The sequence below is a fragment of the Amphiura filiformis genome, chromosome 3, assembly GCF_039555335.1.
Source record: "Amphiura filiformis chromosome 3, Afil_fr2py, whole genome shotgun sequence".
Taxonomy (NCBI): domain Eukaryota; kingdom Metazoa; phylum Echinodermata; class Ophiuroidea; order Amphilepidida; family Amphiuridae; genus Amphiura; species Amphiura filiformis.
In genome coordinates, this window is record NC_092630.1 from 46610467 (window position 1) to 46630344 (window position 19878).

General features: G+C 34.1%; 1 protein-coding gene across 3 annotated transcripts in view; it reads left to right on the forward strand.

Annotated features, from left to right (window-relative positions):
• The window catches only part of LOC140148620 (putative complexin-1), a 95910-nt gene extending 77884 nt beyond the window's left edge, over positions 1-18026 (forward strand). For all 3 annotated transcript variants that reach the window (XM_072170635.1, XM_072170634.1, XM_072170636.1), the window contains one exon: positions 14001-18026. In XM_072170635.1, the coding sequence (XP_072026736.1) occupies positions 14001-14071 (71 nt within the window). In that variant the 3' untranslated portion in view covers positions 14072-18026. The remainder of the gene's footprint in view (positions 1-14000) is intronic.
• The last annotated feature ends 1852 nt before the right edge of the window (positions 18027-19878 follow it).

Below are 19878 nucleotides of genomic sequence, written 5' to 3' on the forward strand. Positions count from 1 at the left end.
TGAAGCCCTGCGCATCAGGTCTTTGTGAGTCGTTGTTTTATGGCATCCAAGTTCCTTGAATGAAGCCATAGCAATGTATTGTCTGTAATCAGGTATATGCATGCACGCACCTAGTTTAGATAAAAACAGAAATGTGGCAGCCCATCAAACAAAAAAGACTTTTCAAATGTTGTAAACAAGTTTTCGTAATTATTTATTTTTTAGGCATACATTAGATTAGTAATTGACAGCAAATTGGAATGTTTATCATGTTTATGTTTGATTAAAATAACGTACAACTTTCATGATCATATAGCAGGTGGTGACAGACTGGGTTACTTAACACAGGGAATGGATGGCATGATGAAGTACATAATAATGACTATTTCAGCTACATAGTGATGATATATTTGTGGTGGGCATCATGTTAAAATGATGATAGTGACAGAAGAAAGAATGATCAATTTAATGCTTCTCATAAAATTCCTAGATTCATAATCTTGCTTTGTTTAACAATTTCACTGGTAACTTTGTAAATATAGACCAAGAGTGTAAATTGTAAAACTACACCACGGACTGCCTTTTGAGGAGAGCGAGAGCAATCACTCTCTACTGCTCTCCTTAAATGTAGGAGAGTGATTTTAGCTCTCCGTACAGATCATTGTCTCCGTCAGTCCTGGAAAGGTATCAAATTTATTTTCATCCTAAAAAAATGTGTAAGGGTGTTGTTTGTATGACCAAAAAAGGACATTTTTTTTAATCAAAATTAATTTTTTCAAGTATGCTCAAAATATTGACAAATGTCAGCCTATTTGAGCTGGTAACATCTTTCATGCATAGAAATGGTTGCTGATGTGATTAATTTATTGTGATCTTACTTGATCAGAACTATGACTTGCAATTTAATTTGAGTTAATTTGATAGATATGTTACTTACGTAGATTGAAAGAAAACCTATGTTTGTGCATGTAGAATTGTTGGCTCCTTGTATCAATCCATTGCAATGTCAAATGAAACCCCATATATATGTGAGTTATATATATGTTGATGGTAAATTGTTAGTCTATTGTTTTCTTGTAACAAGGTTTTAACTTGTCTAATCAGTGCCTGCCATTCCATTCATGCATGTAATATGATCTGTGCATTTTTAGGTATTAACATTGTACAAATCATGCATGTCAAAATAATAGAATGTTAACATTAGTAATTAATACATTTCATGCATATTGTAACATAATAATTGGATACATGTGAATAATGACTACGTGACTAACTGACATTTCATGTTTGGTGTTTGGTTGGCTCCTACTTCCTCACTCTTGGATAGATCAAGGTTTGTAACTAACCTCTAATCATCTATGTTTGCCTGCTTGCAGACTAAGTCCCCCATTGTGGTAGACCTTATTCCTTTATACACTTTTGTATAGGAAAGATATTGACTTATGCTTGGTTGGGAAAGGGGAATTCCCATCGTTACTTAAGTTTATGCAACATTACACACCTTCAGTACCAATGGAATGAACCTATACAAACCACCTAATACAGCTCTATCTTACCTATTTTATTACCTGAAATGCTTCAATCTTTAACTCAATTGTTCCTGCATATCTTAACCAATAGCTTAACTTTCCTACCTATACATATATCCTGCAGTGGCATTGATAATATAAGAATAAGGGACATATATTACTTAATATAAGAGTTTTAAATATGACAAAAAATGGGTATTAAGAATGGAGTATAAGCATCACATTATTGGAACTCCAAATATGTGCAAAACTTAAAGAAGTCATTATTGTGGTGTCACCTGCTACCAAAAGCAAAAGGATAATCAAAGCTGGGACATTAACATTTTCTGCTCTTGGTACCACAGTTATCGTCTTAGATTTTTAGTACAAGACAAGCAGCTGCAACATTTCAAAAAGGTTAGCACATAGCATTTGGGAATTTTGGATATTGATGAATGTAATCAATACCTGCAGCGTGGACCATTGGTCTCAGTAGGGGTGGGCATTAGTTGGCGTCAATCCGGCTTGAAATGTGTGTGGGGGGGGGGGGCAATTGGCCTGAATTGTCAAAAAGTGGCTGAACAAACAATGGGCCACATCCTCCTCCCCACGGATTTACGCCCATGGGGGTGGGGGAGGGTTAATCCAGTTTTGAATGCCAAACAATCTATATAACGCTAATTCTATATAACATACCCTTGACTGCCTAACCCTTTTCTTCTATTTTACTCTCATTTCTCTCAATTACTGTCTTTAACTAATTAATCAACTGAAACTCTATACCAATATAATATATAGATATTAACTTATTTCAGCGATTATGCAATATGAAATATATAGAATGGAAATAGAATGGAATGAAAGCCTCTGAACCCTGTAGATTATTAAGCTATATAATTATTCACCATAATCCAACCTGAATGAAAAACCTACACCATCCCGCAACTAATATCAACTGACCAGCACTTACCCTTTTTACTTCAATTGATTGTAATCAAATTTTAAAAACCTATATATTTACCCTTAACAAAATCTTTGTAATCACTTGATTTGTACCTCAATTTCAAACTTCAACTTTCCACCCCGTATTAGGTCTGTAAGGTGTGTTGTAAATGTATGTCTAAGTTTTGTCCAATTGAAAGGGTATCTGTTACACATGTCCCCTAAGTTGGCAAATAATGTCCTACTTGGTTTGGTTTGTTGTACAATTATTTTGTGTGGATTGTTCAGTAGTTCAAATCTTTGTGTCTACTGTGGGTTTCATGTGCCCAATTCCTAATGGTCTTATAGAAGTCATCATGTGACCCATCACTTATGTAGATACCTGTAACCCTGATGGGGGATTTAATGTGACCTGCCCATAGTACCCTGGATTCATGAACCAGAGTCACGTTGTACCAATTCCCTTTTTATCTTATTTTTTGTTAACACCAAAGTGTCTGAACTGTTGGGTTTTTATACAACCTTAGAATTTTTGGGATTCTGTGTGACCACTCCCTTTTTATACTACCTTAGATTTTTTGGATTCTATGTGATCACTCCCTAACTGTTGATACCAGTACCCATACAACTAGTTCCCAAATTAATGTTACAACAATGTGTGGTTGGTGATTGTATCAATGTTTTTATGTGATGAAACATTTTAACTTAATTCGGTTGTCAGAGTACAAGCTACTGACGAGTAAGACATTTTTAAAAATCAAACAAACAAAAAACATTCATAACTAGTACAAATTAATGCATTTTGAAGCTTTTGTCAAAATGCATTCATTAATCATATTCTTTAAAAAAAAAAGATACACATACCATTATTTCATTGAATGATTAAGAAAATGATTTATAGATTTTCAAGTGTGTGTGTTATATACTTAAAGATGGAGGACACAGTCCGTTATTATGTCATTGCTATCTATTGAAGAAAGCAAATTTGACTATTTCATTGCTTTCTACTGAAGATAGCAACATGACTTGAATATTAAGATAACGACACTATTGTTTATTTGCTATCTTCTGGAGATAGCAGCAAGTTTAATATGTTATTCCTTTCTCCTGAAGATAGCAACATATCTTGCTTACTAAGATAGCAACAACACTATTGTTTTAAGTTGCTATCTTCTGGAGATAGCAGCAAGTTGAATATGTTATTGCTTTCTCCAGAAGATAGCAACATATCTTGCTTATTAAGATAGCAACAACACTATTGTTTAGTTGCTATCTTCTGGAGATAGCAACAAGTTGAATATGTTATTGCTTTCTCCTGAAGATAGCAACATAACTTGACTATTAAGATAGCAACAACAATATTGTTTATTTGCTATCCTCTGGAGATAGTAACAAGTTGAATATGTTATTGCTTTCTCCTGAAGATAGCAACACAACTTGACTATTAAGATAGCAACAACAATATTGTTTATTTGCTATCTTCTGGAGAGAGCAGCAAGTTTAATATGTTATTGCTTTCTCCTGAAGATAGCAACATAACTTGCTTATTAAGATAGCAACAACACTATTGTTTAGTTGCTAATTTCTAGAGATAGCAACAGGTTGAATATTTTATTGCTTTCTCCTGAAGATAGCAAAATGTTTACCATTTTAACCCTACATCAAGAATATATCATCTTGTTAACGATTGCTTTCCACCAAAGATAGTAAATTCTTCTGATTTCCACTTGAGATCACAAATATTTGGACACTATCACAATGTATTATTTAAAAAATAAAGCAGGAACAATCAAAGATAACAATTCAAATTGAATTTTCACAATATCCATCATGTTGTTTTCACACCTAAAAAAAGATGACAAACTTCATACTCTAAAACAACACACATGCCTGTATTATGGATAATGATACCAAGTCTGAGGGTTATTTGTATTCATGCCAGGTTCTTGTAGTATCCAATGTCTTGTTATGATCAGAAAATGTCGTCTTGCATGAATTCCACTTGGGAATTTATTGTTTGTTCTGTATCTTGTTAAAGTTTAGGGGTTATAACTCTTTTTATATGTCAAGAAAGTATAGCTTGATGTTTAAAGGTGAAAGATGGGTTAAGAGAAAGGTATTAACCTGCTCCTATGGCTGTAGCATACTAAGTTGCAACAAGCGTAGGTTTTTTTTTAAATGACGCATTTCCATCACTTGATCGGAAAAGTGATTGCTGATATATCAATCAGAAGACAGCATGGTCTATCAACAAATTACACTACCCCTGTGGAAGATTTTGGAAATACCTTCCACAGGGAGAGTAAGTTTTTCAAATATAATTGGTCAGAGTCAATCACTTTGAAACCCATACTCCCTTTGTATTATGGTTTTACCTATATCTTCCACAACTGGAGTGAGTATTTCATAATGGAAGTTACCAAATTGTCTATTCTATTCTAAACTAATACCCCCTCTGTGGAAGACTTTAGTTAAATCTTCCACAGGGGGAGTATGGATTTTAAATGGCATAGCCCATTGCAGCCAGTTGACTACAAGGACACTGTCTATAGTCACATTGCTAGCCACAATTGATGCAGGAAGGGCTGTATACAATTATTGCTACTGGTCTGGTAGTGGTGTATCGCACATTGCCAGCCACAATTGATGCGGGAAGGGCTGTACAATTATTGCAACTGGTCTGGTAGTGGTGTATCATCATATGTGACGTGTCATGTCAAAACCAGACACTTTTGGGCAGGTTGTCAATTTTGAGGTTTTTACATATCTTAAATATAGAGATATTTTGCTCCACAACGCCGTTTTCCCCAATGAAATCGGACATTCCTAAGCGAAGATATTGAGTTCGTAAGTTATGGTATTATAAAATTGGAAGTTGAGATATCGGCCTTTAAAAATATTATTGACAATGTTGAGAGTAGGAATTACCTTGAAAAATGTCTCAAAACATACAAGATGCCAGTTATATACCGGTCTGAAACTATCAGACAATATTTTAAACATTAATAACATCACAAATTCGCAACAAACCCAAATTGTGAACAATTCACCCCCGGGTAGATTTTTGGCTATTTCTCCATTTACGATCCTGCCCAAAAGTGTCTGGTTTTGACATGACACGTCACATATAAAAATATATCTAGCACTAATTATACCAAAATAACCAGATCAATTTAAATTGATCCAGAGATGAGATATTTTTAATATTATCCAATAATGAATTCCAATGTCACCAGTGATTTTGCTGTCACTCGCTGCGACTGCTAGTATAGTACTCTACTCAACAACATTAAAGGATCAGACACCGACAATCCTGATTTGCATTCTTCTTTCCTGTTCTCATGGTGCTGACCAAAGGGTTTTTAGTGTCATGGGACTTCAGTACTTGGTAGAGCTAGTGATCTGTTGCCTGACTATTTACTGAATGAATTATTGACACTCATCTGATTTACAATGTTAATGCAGTATTTGAAAAATACTGATAAATAAGTGTGATCCTTAAATTTTGTTGAGTAGTGTATAATATGGGTATTACACAGCTCTTACAAAACCATTATACAAGTTGAAAAGACACAATTTATTTTTTTTGTAAAATGGTTAAAAAGGTGACAGTCCCATATCAAAAAATTATTTTTCAAATGTGCAGTGTCATACTTCTGAGTAGTCTTTCAAATGGCTAACTAAACATTTCGAAATGTGCATTATTTAATCAATGGCAAATTGATTCCACAATGTGTGATCGTATAATATGAAATTGGTTATTTTTTTAAACCTGATTTTTGGCATATTTGTAATGTTTACAATTGTCCCAACTTACACCTAAATGAAATCAGCCAAATTTGGTGTGTTTGTCCGGTCAACAGAGCAATTTTGACATAATGTTTTATTCAGGCATAAAGTCCCTCATAGAATAGAACGCCACATTAAATGACCAATATAGCCATGTTGGGGTTCTTTTACTTAACCTTGTTATTTTGGCTTAAAGGAGGATTTCGTGATCCTAGCATCCTCTTTTTATGACATGTTTCAGTAGATATCCACGAAAAAAGCTTATTCCCAAAATTTCAATTGATTCCGATTTTGCGTTTGTGAGTTATGCATGATTATGTGCATTACACTGTTCCATAGACCACTGTTGTAATTTCGTTCTGGTATACCAGAACGAAATTCAAATTTGACGATATTTTTGCTAAACGAATCAATCTGCAAGAAATATTTGGTACATAAACATTATGTAGCCAGAGGTATCCAGTGGTATAAAAATCTCAACTTTCGTTGAGAAAAGTGGGGAGATGAGGCTGTGGATCACGAAATGCCCCTTTGAAATGGACATAAAGATTTCCTGACATTTATTACTAATATTATCAGCATTTTGAAAAAAAAATAGCAAAATTAAACTTTGAGTTTGATAGAAATCATACATTATGACATTAACTCATAATTAATATGTTATGGAGAAACCCTATGAATAGTACTAGGATATAGATACTGGGGTATAATTTACAAATAGAATTATATACTAAAAATTAATCACACCACTTCAACTTGATTTGTTAACATGATTGTGTTGTTTTAAATGTAACTTCTAGAGCTTACATCTTTAAAAAGATAAAAGATAAAAATGTCAAAAAATGTACTCAGTTCTACTTTTGTAAGAGAGTCACAAAATTCAACTAAACCAAATTGCCAATGGGCTATTCCAGTTGACATCCATACACCCCCTATGGAAGACATGACCTTAATCTCTCACATAGGGAGTGTAAATTTCAAATGGGACCATCTAAATGGGCGACTCCATTCAAAATCTACACTCCCTGTGTGGACGATTAAAGTCATGTCTTCCATAGGGGGTGTATGGAACTCAACTGGAATAGCCATATTAGATTAGTGTCACATCACAAAGAGGTTTACCCACAATTTGCATTTTGAAAGAAATCAGTCACCACAAATCAGCAATATCTCTAGAAATATAAAATAATAAGAAGATAAATTGGAAATAAAAAAGGCAAGATAGTTTTATGAAGATTAATTTTCTGTAGATACTGCATGATAGGATACCTTCAATTCGAGTGTTTGATTTAAAAAGCTTAACAGTGCTCATCAAGTAGAGACCCGTGAGATTTCCATGTCTAGGGGTGTTGTTATGACCTTTTCCAGGGGCTCTACTGTCAATCTGTCATAAATTTTCTGACGACGCACAAAGCATCAACATATTTTTCTCCTGTCTGTTAGTTATATTATTACAAGCAGTCAAGCTATTCATACTAACGTGTCAAATTGATACAATATTGAACTCAAAATTGGATAATATTAATTGCCCATCAGTACGTGTTCATAGTTACCAAATATGGCAAATCGTTCCCCACCTCTAAGCTTTGGTTCACCTCAAGTTCTGTAGTGACAAAGGTGCGTATTTGTATCAAATTGCACACATAAAGATAATCGCGCACAGCGAGGACTGCTTGCTGGCACACTTGCGGTGCAACCATGAAAAAGCATTGACATCACTACCATGCAAACTTGTCGGGAACCAATGTATAGTAAAATTACTTGGATCTAGGTTTGGTTTAAAATTTTATTTTAACAGTGTTATATGAGGTGATATACAACATATTTATTTCTGCAGCAAGTTACCCACCTTTGGAACAAAAATTAATTATCCAACCTCTAACTCAATCAATTCAATTCAATCAAATCAATTATGTTAAATAAAAGTTACCCTTTTTCTTTCAACAATACTACGTGAGGTGACAGAAACTGTCTGCTTCTGTAGCACCTTCTCAGCTGATGATGTATATAGAAATCAATGAATAGCAAGAATTGTTTACAATACGTCTCAACTAGAAGGAGATGGATATATAGACAGATGGTTCCCTAATAGATCATCATATATAACCTTACTTGTGTGTTTTAACCAAAGATGTTATACCAAAAGATTACCAACTCAAAATTGAGCCATATGTAAAGCGATGGCAAATCTGCCATCTTGGTTTAAGTCACTGATGGAGGACAGATAATGTACCTGTGGCATTTGTCTGCAAGAGCCCCAAATCAAACAATAATTTGTGTCTTTAAGGTTGAACGTTTCAAAGTTTTGCGCTTGCAGTGGCACAATGCGTTATACGCAGAATGCAAACAATCACACACTTTGAATCTATGAGCCTCCATGAGCAACACAATGCCTGAGTCAGTACTCTTTGATTCTACCTCATTGGTTTGTCTCATAGAGATAGAACTCTATGTGGGTGATAAGAGCTTATTTTTACAATGGCATTATGGTCAGATAGAATAACATGGATCAGTTGGAGCAATTAAGGACATTAGTTAATGTTTTTCAAAGACCCTTTACTGATGACCCTTTTATGAAAGGTTAGATTTGCTAACGTAAACCATCATAAAAAAAGGTGTGAACATACAAATACGCGACAAAGCGTAACATATGTTCATGCACATGATGCAATAGAGTTATGGATGCATTTGCTCTCCATGTTCAAATGTACCCTGTACTCACTCGGCACTGGAAAGGTGGCACCATCTAGCTAGCCATATCAGAAATTATTGCATCTCAATGGATTTTGTTTGATGTGCTTGATGGATACTGGTTTAACTTTTACAATTTAAATTGCTAGCTGATATTTTACAGTCTGTAGGTATTTTAAGTCCATAATCCATGATTGTGATTTCCATCTTGATCATCTATGTCTAAAATAAATGCATTAAAGATGGTCGGGATCAGTACTTATCATGTACATAAAATGCTATGTCATTATTATACCTCACAACATATCTTATCTATCCTATGTGATAATACCCAGACATTATAATTATCTCCTTGTTATAAGCATATGTTTACATGGAACATTCTCCTCCTAAAAGTCCCGGTGCAATTTGCCAGATTTAATTGTCACATCAAATTAGCCTCAAACAAAGCCTCAAGTCACATACCTGGCCGGACATTAACAAACTAAGAATGAGAAAGAGACTATGTTTAAATCCCATGGTAACTGTACAAATGCGTACATCATTATCGCTCAAGACTTCAAGCCAGGTTGATGCCTTTAAATGTGATGGAAGTGGCCCAGGAGAGATAGGTGTTCTTAATCTTCCTCACAGACTCATAAAATTGCACTTATTTCTATTAGATTGTGGAGGAGTTTAACACATACTTGTCAGTCTTATGCCTAAGGGCTGATGTTTGATAACATACAAATCAGACTCTCACGATTCAGCATTGCATCAGAGAGAGACAGAATTCAATTTGTTTCTGTGTAATTCGTGTTAGCTATACCTGAAAGAAAGGGAAAATACAGTGGTCTTATCTGATTTAAAGAACTACTAGTAATAACAAAAAACAAATGTAGTAGCTTTAATAAACCTGACTTATAATGAGTAAGTTGTAAACAAATTTGGGAAAATCAAACAACATGCATGTTATACACATCAAATAAAATTTGTTCAAATTAATGGATCATTTTGTGATTCTAGCACCCTGTTACAAAAATCTAAACTTTTTTGGAGTAAGTGGGAAGTAGATGAAGCTGTGGATCATAAAGTGCCTCTTTATATACATATGGAAAGAAATAACACAGATTATTTTCAGTTGTATGCATACACAATGTACCATTTCAGTAAGTCCTAAAATGCTTTGTATCCAACTGATACTGCATCATTATCAATGAGCAGGTTGTCACTGCCTACCCTCAATCAAACGAATGTGCGTATGGGAGATTTAAAGCATAATTGTTTTGAGACCCAGCCATGTCGATCTCTATTGCCTGATATAACACAGGAGATAGCATGATTTTAATGCTACACAAAAATAATGCTATTTCACATGTTATATTAGGCGATACAGACATGGCTGGGTCTCAAAACATCGGGTGATACAGACAGGACTTGGTGTCAAAACAATACTTTTATTCTTCAGTATTCTTTAAACAGCAACTGTCAAATATGTTTGGATGCAATTTACGTCCACTCTTTAGGGCTATTTTTTAAAATCCGCAAATTCAACCAGTGCACGAAATTGGTGAATCCGGACCATTTCAAATTAAGATCGGAAAAGTTGGGAAAACAAGGTGCAGTGAATCCTATTGAATCCTTCACACATGGATGCATGATATTACAATAGGTGTGTTTAGACGGTAGCCTACTTTTGAATGTTACTTACAAGCGAGCCAGCAATTAAATTATGCTACAAGTGAGTGTGTGTCCACACGGGACTTACTTGTAAGCCAACTCAAAAGTAAGAGTGACCTTCACTGGTTAAATTATGCCATGATTATGCACAATCAGAATAGGATTGGGTCATCAAGGTCATGCTTACAAGCGAGTTTACATGCAAGTCTTGTTCACACTGGCCTTACATTAGAATGTAGCTCGCTACATGTAAGATATCTTACATGTAAAATCGTCACTTGTAACTTGTATGTAGCTTCATGCGAGTGCGTTTAGACGGGCACTACATGCAAGTTTACATTCGAATGTAGTTACAAGCGACTTTACAAGCGATCGTCTGAACAAGCCTAATGAAAGGGGGACGAGATCACAGGGCACATACCATGTTACGTGCAATGCAAACAATTAATACACACATTCACACAGTTCAATACGCACTCAGCTGTGATCTATATAGTCTCATATAACACAGGCAAGAACCAGTAAAAAGGAAAAACAACAACTGTTGAAGAATTTCCCATTGATGATGACATTTTACAAAGGTTTACAGGAATTACTGAAAAGGTCAATTAAAACACTGAGATATGTGTAATTTAATTCCCACCTTTTTAATGTGGTTATTTGTTGAATTAATTTATTGCTTAAAAACAATAAATTCATTCAATAAATACAAGTCTTTATACATTATACATTTCAAAATCTTTGTCAAAAATTAAGCTTTATTATTGCTTTTATTGTTCTGTAAACTAAAAGGGAGTTAGATCAATGCAAGATATAGTGCTTTTCTGGATTACTTTTAAATTCAGATTCTAAATTATTCAGGGACTGGGACTATGAACATCTCAAAATTTATTGTTCAATGTGTGTACTACTAGGTGGTAAGTATATAAAATGAAATTGGGGACTTATTTCATTTTTCATGGTCCTGTTTCTAAACATCATTGGCATGGTGTAAGATCATATTACATCAATTCATTTTAATTGATATATTAATTGTTATGACAAAATGCAACGGGTCTGCATAAAATTAGTAATCGTGATAATTTGTCCAATCTTCTGACAAGACAAGAAATTATTAATCTTTCAAACATAAATTGTCAGGAGAATGTGAGAAAGTTAGTGATAATGACACACAAGGCACCCGGGCTATTCCGCTTAGAATCCACACACCCTTGTACTACTCATGGGATGCTACTGAACAATAGACTTTGGACTATTACAGTTGGTTGAAATCCTTACACCCCCTATGGGCAGACATGAGCCTGGTTTCCTGCACAGGGAGCATTAGCGTCAATCCGTCTTGAAATGTGGGGGAGGGGTCATTTAATTCAGCTTGAATTGTCAAAAAGTGGCTGAAATGAATACAAAATGGGTCATTCCCCCACCCCCCAGGATTGAGGCCCATGACAGGGGGGGTAGGTGACAAGGGAGAGTAGATTTCGAATGGAGTCACCCATTTAGGTAACCCCATTTGAAATTCACACTCCCTGTGTCAGTGGAAGATTAAGGTCATATCTTCCATACGGGTTGTGTGGATTTAAACTGGAATAGCCCTTATGGTCATTCCAGATGGAAATGTTGCCATATTATATGTTAATTCTAGCTGAAAACTGTAGGATTTAATATAATATTAAATATAAACATAATTTTGGGAAATTTGCATGGGAATTCAAAAAACTTCCATGTCATTTCTGTTGGACCATGAACAACTAAAACTGTGTGTATATGGTTTTCAAATATAATGGAATAGCCCCTTACCTCTTCATTGCATACTGCTGATGAAAAAATGTCCAGGTCTTGGCAGAAATTGAATTTGATTTTCAGTTACATGCCAAATGTATTTACTTACTGCAGTTAAGCAGCAAATGTATTTTACACAGATTGATCTCAACCCTCTAAAGTAATAAATACTGCATGTATCATGGTGTGTTTGATTGTTTATTATTCCTGGTTGCACTTCAAATCATGATAAAAATTAGAGTGTATAGAGTGGAAATTAGGAACTGTTCAATATTTACGCCAGAGAGGAGCGGGGGTTTTAAGGAAAATTACATTTTTTGGGAGATCTTGAGGGGGAATTTGATTTTTTTACTTGAACCATGACAGGGAATGTTAAGTTTTAAATGAAGAGAAAAAGGGGATTACAAGAGAGAATCCAAACATTTTGAGCGGATAAGAGGGAACGCAAATTGTTTTGTCAAAACTCCAACTCCCCCTAGCGTAAATATTGAACAGTCCCTTAATTGGGTACAGAACTTCAGGTATACAATTTAAGGTGGTATTGGATGCATTTTCTAGAAATTAGAAAACGCTTTGAGCATGTTTTAAACAGATTAATTGAGTAGGGTAAAGTACACTGATCAATATGCCTTTTGTTTGGTGTTAATCGGACATACGGTTTCCAAAATAAATCAATTTATATTTTCTTTGTATCCTATTGTTTTTGTCAATAATCAATATAGTTAATGAGCTAAATGGACTGGAAAGGCTCATTAATGTAATTTTTGCCAATATTTTGCTAAAAATCAATGCATAAATGTTCAGGGTACTTTTATTTTGCATACTTTTGCCTGAAACTTGAGCAAATGTTTCTAAATGCTAATGTAATTATATAGTTAGCGGCCTCTAATACATTAGAACATATTAGAAACACTTTGACCAAGTTTCAGGGCAAATTATTATGCAAAATAAAAGTACCCTGAACATTTATGCATGGATTTTAGCAAAATATTGGCAAAATTATATGTAAATGAGCTTCTCCAGTCATTTTAGCTCATTAACTTGATTGATTATTGATAAAAACAATAATACAAAGAAAATATAAATTGATATATATTGAAAACCGTATGTCCGATTGACTCAAAACAAAAGGTATATTGATCAGTGTACTTTGCTCTACTCAATTAATCTGTTTAAAACATGTTTAGAGCACTTTTATAATGCCTCCATTACACAGTAAACAAGCAGGGTGAAATTTTACCCCACTGAGAATTGCTATGCATGGATACAAAATTAACCCCCAAGTTGGCAAAATATTTACCCAAATTAGGTAAAACTTTTGCCTATTGATGTTGGGGTGGTTATTTAGTATCCTCAGTTGGGTAAAACTGTATCCAGTTTTTAAACAGTGTACCAATAAAGGCTACCTCAGTGTGTATACCACTTTTCACTACAATACATTCCAGATTCTTACTTCATTTTGATACAACTTATTTGCATACAATCCTAAACATGTAGACATATGTTGAATAAATTTAACATTTAAATTTGGTTATGGCTCATACTAATGCATGCTCTTTCTTTCTTTCTTTTTATGTTCTTTTTCATATTTTTTGTTTTGTCTGCCACATTTGTGCCTTGTAATGTGTCGTGTCTGCTGCAACCACGTACCAGGAATCTTCGACACGGTTCTGAGCTATCTCACACCAATCACGGACAAGCTAGGCATCAATCTCAACAAGTAGCAAGTCTTCTAAATTCATCCACCATCTTGTGCACTCACTCTTCTTCTCATGTTGTTATACCATGGTCTGAATTTGAATTCAAAAATTAAATCTGTGGTTGGTAGGTGTTGGTTGGTTGGTCCTGCATGCTGCAATCATCATCTTTTGTTGTACGTGGTCTTGCGAGGGCGCTATATGTGTTGCATCGTGACATGGATATGATGGTGAGAGGGATATGTTGATGTACTGTTGCACTATATCTGTATAGGTATATCACTGTATGACCAAAAAAGTGAGGAGTTACTGCATAAGACAACTTCTGTGAAAGACTGAAACAGATTAAGTTTTGGCAGCACATTTTTGTGGGCAAAATTAAAAACAGATTCAGAAATCTGAATATTTACTCAATTTTGTTGGACCCAGGGTGCAGATAGAATCATTACCATGGTAGGCAAAATAACTTAATAGGTTAGAACAGTATCTATACATTATAGTACATTTACTATTGCTCAGTCTGTTACCTTATGCCAAAACTTTCACTCCGACCGTGTACTGAACTGATCTGTTCAGCAATTCCTCTGATTTGTTGATCGTCATCACTGTGTACAGTACCAAATTTGTTTTTACAATTTGACCGCTTAATCGCATCAAATTATAAATAGATAAAAGTAAAATTTACCTGAGTAAAACCATAAGAACAGTAATTCTAGATCACTTTGAATTAGTGCAAAAAGAATCTAAGTCACACTTTTTTTCTTTGATCAGTTATCACTTATTTCTACCCATGCAATAATTTTGTTACGGTAAAAGTTGAACTCTTAAGTGGAAAAAATTATGATTTCCAATATATTTAGTGTGACTTCTGTTCTTTTTGCACAATGACCATGATGCATGGTGGGGTTGCTATGGGATCGAGGAGGCACAATAAATGGAGATCCTGGGAACTGCATGCTTGTCTTCACCTGTTTATACAGAAATACAACAGGTTTAAATTGAAAGTATTATGATATAACTCATTGCAATGATATCATTGGCTATCCTGTTTGAAAACAAAAAATGATGCTCTCTGACAAAAATAAACCAGATCTCTGCTCCTTCTAGGGGTTCAGTCAGTTCAAATAGCTATTGCTATAGCTTTGATTTATTAGTTTGGTCTTGTTTTGAGTTCACAGAACTTATTCAAGCATTCACTTTTCGAATTTAGCATATGTCACAGCACAGGTATTAATTTTGCCTGTCAAAGGAGCAAACTGCCTGTCTAAAATGATGGGTGGACAGGTGTCTAGCTAGCACCCTGCTCTCTGACAATACCCAACTAGGGGTGCAATTTGCTAACATTTATGTCTCAAACCCATCATAACTCTTTCACACAATTTATATGGTACTTGTTAGAGTTACAATTGGTTTGTACTTATGATTGCAATGCAAAAATACCCATCAAAACACTGGTTATACACTGTAAGATAGTATAGCCAAGTAGTCAGTTGTTCAAAGAAACACAATTACTATTACACTCTTATAAATGCAAGTTTAAATACATCATGATGTAAGAGCATTAGCATATGTTTTCAGATAGAATAGCCAAATCACTAAGATATCATGTAATATTTAGGGCATATTTTTAACAGATTGTAGGATTTGTGGCAACAAAATGATAAAAAAATGACAAGAAATTCTATATTTTCTACCCTGGTACATGATATGTTGGCATACAAGTACAATTCTAATGACATCATATTTTGTGTGTGAATAACAGATAAGCATGATGTGTGATAAAAGAAGAAATAATTCATACATATTCCTGCATTGTGTGACTTGACATAACGAACACATCAATTCATACATAAATAATCAAACCAATTTCACCACAAAGCCTGTGTAGATCTGAGCAAACCTACTCAAAAAAATTCACCGGGTAAGAACCCCTGGAACAGGGAGGTTAAATGGGCTATTCCAGTTGAAATCCACACCCCTATGGAAGACACAAACTTAATCTCCCACACAGGGAGTGTAGATTTCAAACGGAGTCACCCATTAAGGTAACCCCATTTGAAATTCACACTCCCTATGTAGAACATCTTCCATAGGGGGTGTAATGATTCCAACTGGAACAGCCCAAAGGTTTGCCTTTCCTCTCTCACTCAGTGCTACTATTTGACAAGCAATTGTCCTTACCTCCCTACGTATTTTTCTCCGAATTTCTAGGGCAGTATGCATCATATTAAGAAGTGCATATTGAATCATATCTACCCATTCCATATGGGGCTTATGCATATTGTGCTTAATCAAATAGCAAACCCATGTTGGGCATACAACTATTATTTCAGGTAAACTAAGACTTAATAGCATATAAATTTTACATTATGCATCCTTTATATGATATTTTGAATGATTGCACAAGGGAAATTTGCACATTATATACCTAAGCAATGCATATTTTTGTCAGACTAGTAGATTAGTACTTTGGATATGAATACTCAAGATGTTGAGAGGGTAATTTGGGTTCAAAGGTTATGAGAAGGGTGAAGTTGCATTATTTATACAAAAAGAATTATTACAATAATGAAGATAAGCTGCAGTCCCTAGGGATGTGTAGATAGATAGACTTCCAAACATTTTTACCCTATATTATATATATTTTGTGTCTGTATTTATTTAATATCAGTAGTTCTGATTAGAAATGTAATTTTACACTATCATAGTTAAAAGAATGTACAAATGTTAAAATGTAGCAAAAATATCTTTTCTTATATGTAGTATAAACTTTAAAATTTTTGCAGCAATTGTGTAATACCATGGACATGCAGTGAATGAGTGACAAAAGAGTATAGTATACTGTTTCTTTACTATTCAAATTATGTGAATGTGTGTCTGTGGTATTTGACAATGAAGCCAAAGTGAGCTGTTGTGATTGGGGTACCACTATAAACTTAAGCAGTGGTATATAAATGAGAATATTAAATCGAGACTAGCCCTCTGTGCAATTTAATACTGTTTTGCCAAACAAGTAACACTTTTTTACATATAGTGCAATATACATATTTATAAAAAATGCATATTATATCCATGATTAATAACTAAATAACAGTCATGATCAATGCACAAATTTAGATTTATCCTTTGTGTAAAACTGTACGGAATTAGCTTAGCACAGGAATCTTCTATTGATGGATTATACAGCTTTATTCTCTAAGCTACTTAATTCTTCAATGGAGTCTTTACACTGGTCTAATTCATGAATACCTTTAATACACCAAGGATACATCCAAATTTAAGGGTTATTCTCATTTGCAAGTTCTGCAGATTGGTATTAATTATCACAAAATAAATAATATATTACAATTTTGAGACCTAAAACTGGTACCAACTATCAGTGTCCTGTTATATCTATTTGTGTTTTATTAGTGTAAAACATTTCTTTCTTAATATTGTGTTTTGTTAAGTAAAGTAAGTTTATCTTGCCATAAATTCTTCTTGGTTTAACTACTCCTGAAATGCTTTTTATCTTTAAAAGGTATTGGGTAGCAATGGAAGATGGACCAAATAAATTGCTATTTCAGTATAAAGGGAAGCACATTTGATTTGTGAGAATTCTAACCGGTTTCAATTGGTTAATGCCATAATCACATTTATTTATAACTAATATTGCACAATCTTTACCCCTAAGTACAATATTAACTTCATGAAATTCTAATGTCAAGAGCAAGAACTTAAAGCTTACATTTTCTCAGAAAATTAAATCTCACTTACTTCAAATGTAAACAGGATATAAAACAAGATTCCTTGGAATTTAAAACCTCTGATTAAGAGATATGCCATGATTGAGATAAATGAGGTACTTTGAGATATGCCAAAATTGCATATTATTATCCCCGCAAAAGATTTACATGAATTAAAAATTCTCATCAATTTCCAAAGTCTATACAAGTAATCAATTTATAAGAATAAAATGATTCATTCTTACATAATTTCTTTGACCCTTCTAGGCCTAGATATAAACAAACATAAACAAAGCACTTATCTCAAACTTAAATTTGTCAATTTGCTTAAAAGTAGTCCAGACAAGCAAGATTCAAGTATGCTTTCACTTGTCATTCAGTAATCCAACCTTCTCAAGTAAGGAAGGTTTGCAAGTTTTATTATCATACATAAATGTTTAAAAGCTGTGCAATATGTTTGCATTATATTGAATCAGTGGCTATTAAAAAAAAAAGAAAATAATTAAATCATGCAATATTTAAAAAAGTGATATTGTGTAACCTGCTAGAAACAGTGGTAAGAATTTTTACAGCATATTTTAATTTGTTGTACCTATGTTGTTTATGGATATCAAAGCTTTCTTAAAAGTATATATAGATATTATATATTGTATGTATTATGTGTTAAATTATTTCTGAAAAAAATGAGGAATATGTAAGATTTCCTTATTGTATAGTTGAAAAACATATAACAATGGCCGGACAATGTGCAATAAAAGTTTGAAGGTCTACTCTGTGAATAATATACATTCCTTGTAATAAATCTTCAGGTTTTCATAGTTTTTTTTGAGCAAACAGTTTGACTTCCAGATGCTTTCCTATTCTAACAACTTTGTTGTAATGCTATTGGTGTAGAGGCTGTAGCAAAACCATTATTGCAAATAATGCCATGAAACTCAAACTAATACATACAACTTAAAGAAGAGTGAAAGCAGAAACACAACCCATGGATATAATATATTCACACTAATTGACCTTTTTGGTAAACCCCATAAGCCTTTGCAGGTAGATTTGAGATGTCATTATTCGATGTCATCCTAATGTGCACATCATTTAGCAAACATTGTTACTGTACATTTAAAAGCCATGACGTGTGCAGTAATGATATATGCATCGGTGTGGAATGTAACCAAAAAGGGTCAATTGCAATAGGTCTTATGCTTTCTTTAGTCACTGTGCAGTTACGTACTTAAAGCAAATTTTCAACCATTTAGACAAATCTGTTGTCTGCTGATATTCTATTGGCTAAAGAAAATACTGCCCTCAGTGATAAACCAGATGTCTAAGGTTTGTTTACAAATATTAACTGTCTACAAGTGTGATGCTGGAACAGCTAGTAGAATGGAACAATATATCTTTCTCTGAGTGATTATATTTCGACCATTACATAAATTAAAGACTGTTAATATTTGCTTTATATCACTCATACATAAATATGAAAATAACATTTCAAGGATATGTTATAACCTGTGTCTCAATTAATTTTACCAAAATTTGCCCATAACTTAATTGGCAAGTCCTTGAGATAAGACATGCTTGTTATGTATTGCATAGCAAAAGCATTGTTGTGCTTGTTGGGATGGTTAAAACTACCAACGGCGGTAATTGATGGTAAAAATATCAAATGGTAATTAGCCAATGAGCTGTCTAGAATTTATGTATGAGTGATAATAGGCTTTATCTTATGAGACCTGCTACCACAAAATGAGCATAAAGTCACAAGTTGGTAGTTTAGAGACATACTGGCTGCTGTGTTGGTGTTGTTTGTTTCACACGCACCTGTTCAAGCAAATAGTATGTCTGTATGTCCTTTGTCAATGGGAGTACAATGGGCCATTCACGAAGGACATACCACTGGCTTGTACACTGTACAATGTACACTGTACAAATATGTACAGGTGCGCAGCAAAAAACAACATCAACTCAGCAGCCAGGATGTCTCCAACTTGCAACGTTACGATCCTTTTGCGGTGACAGGTCACATATGTGAACTCATCAGGATGGCACAGTTGTATGACAAAGAAGTGCAACTATATATAACCAAATTATTACTTAGGAACTTGTGATGCA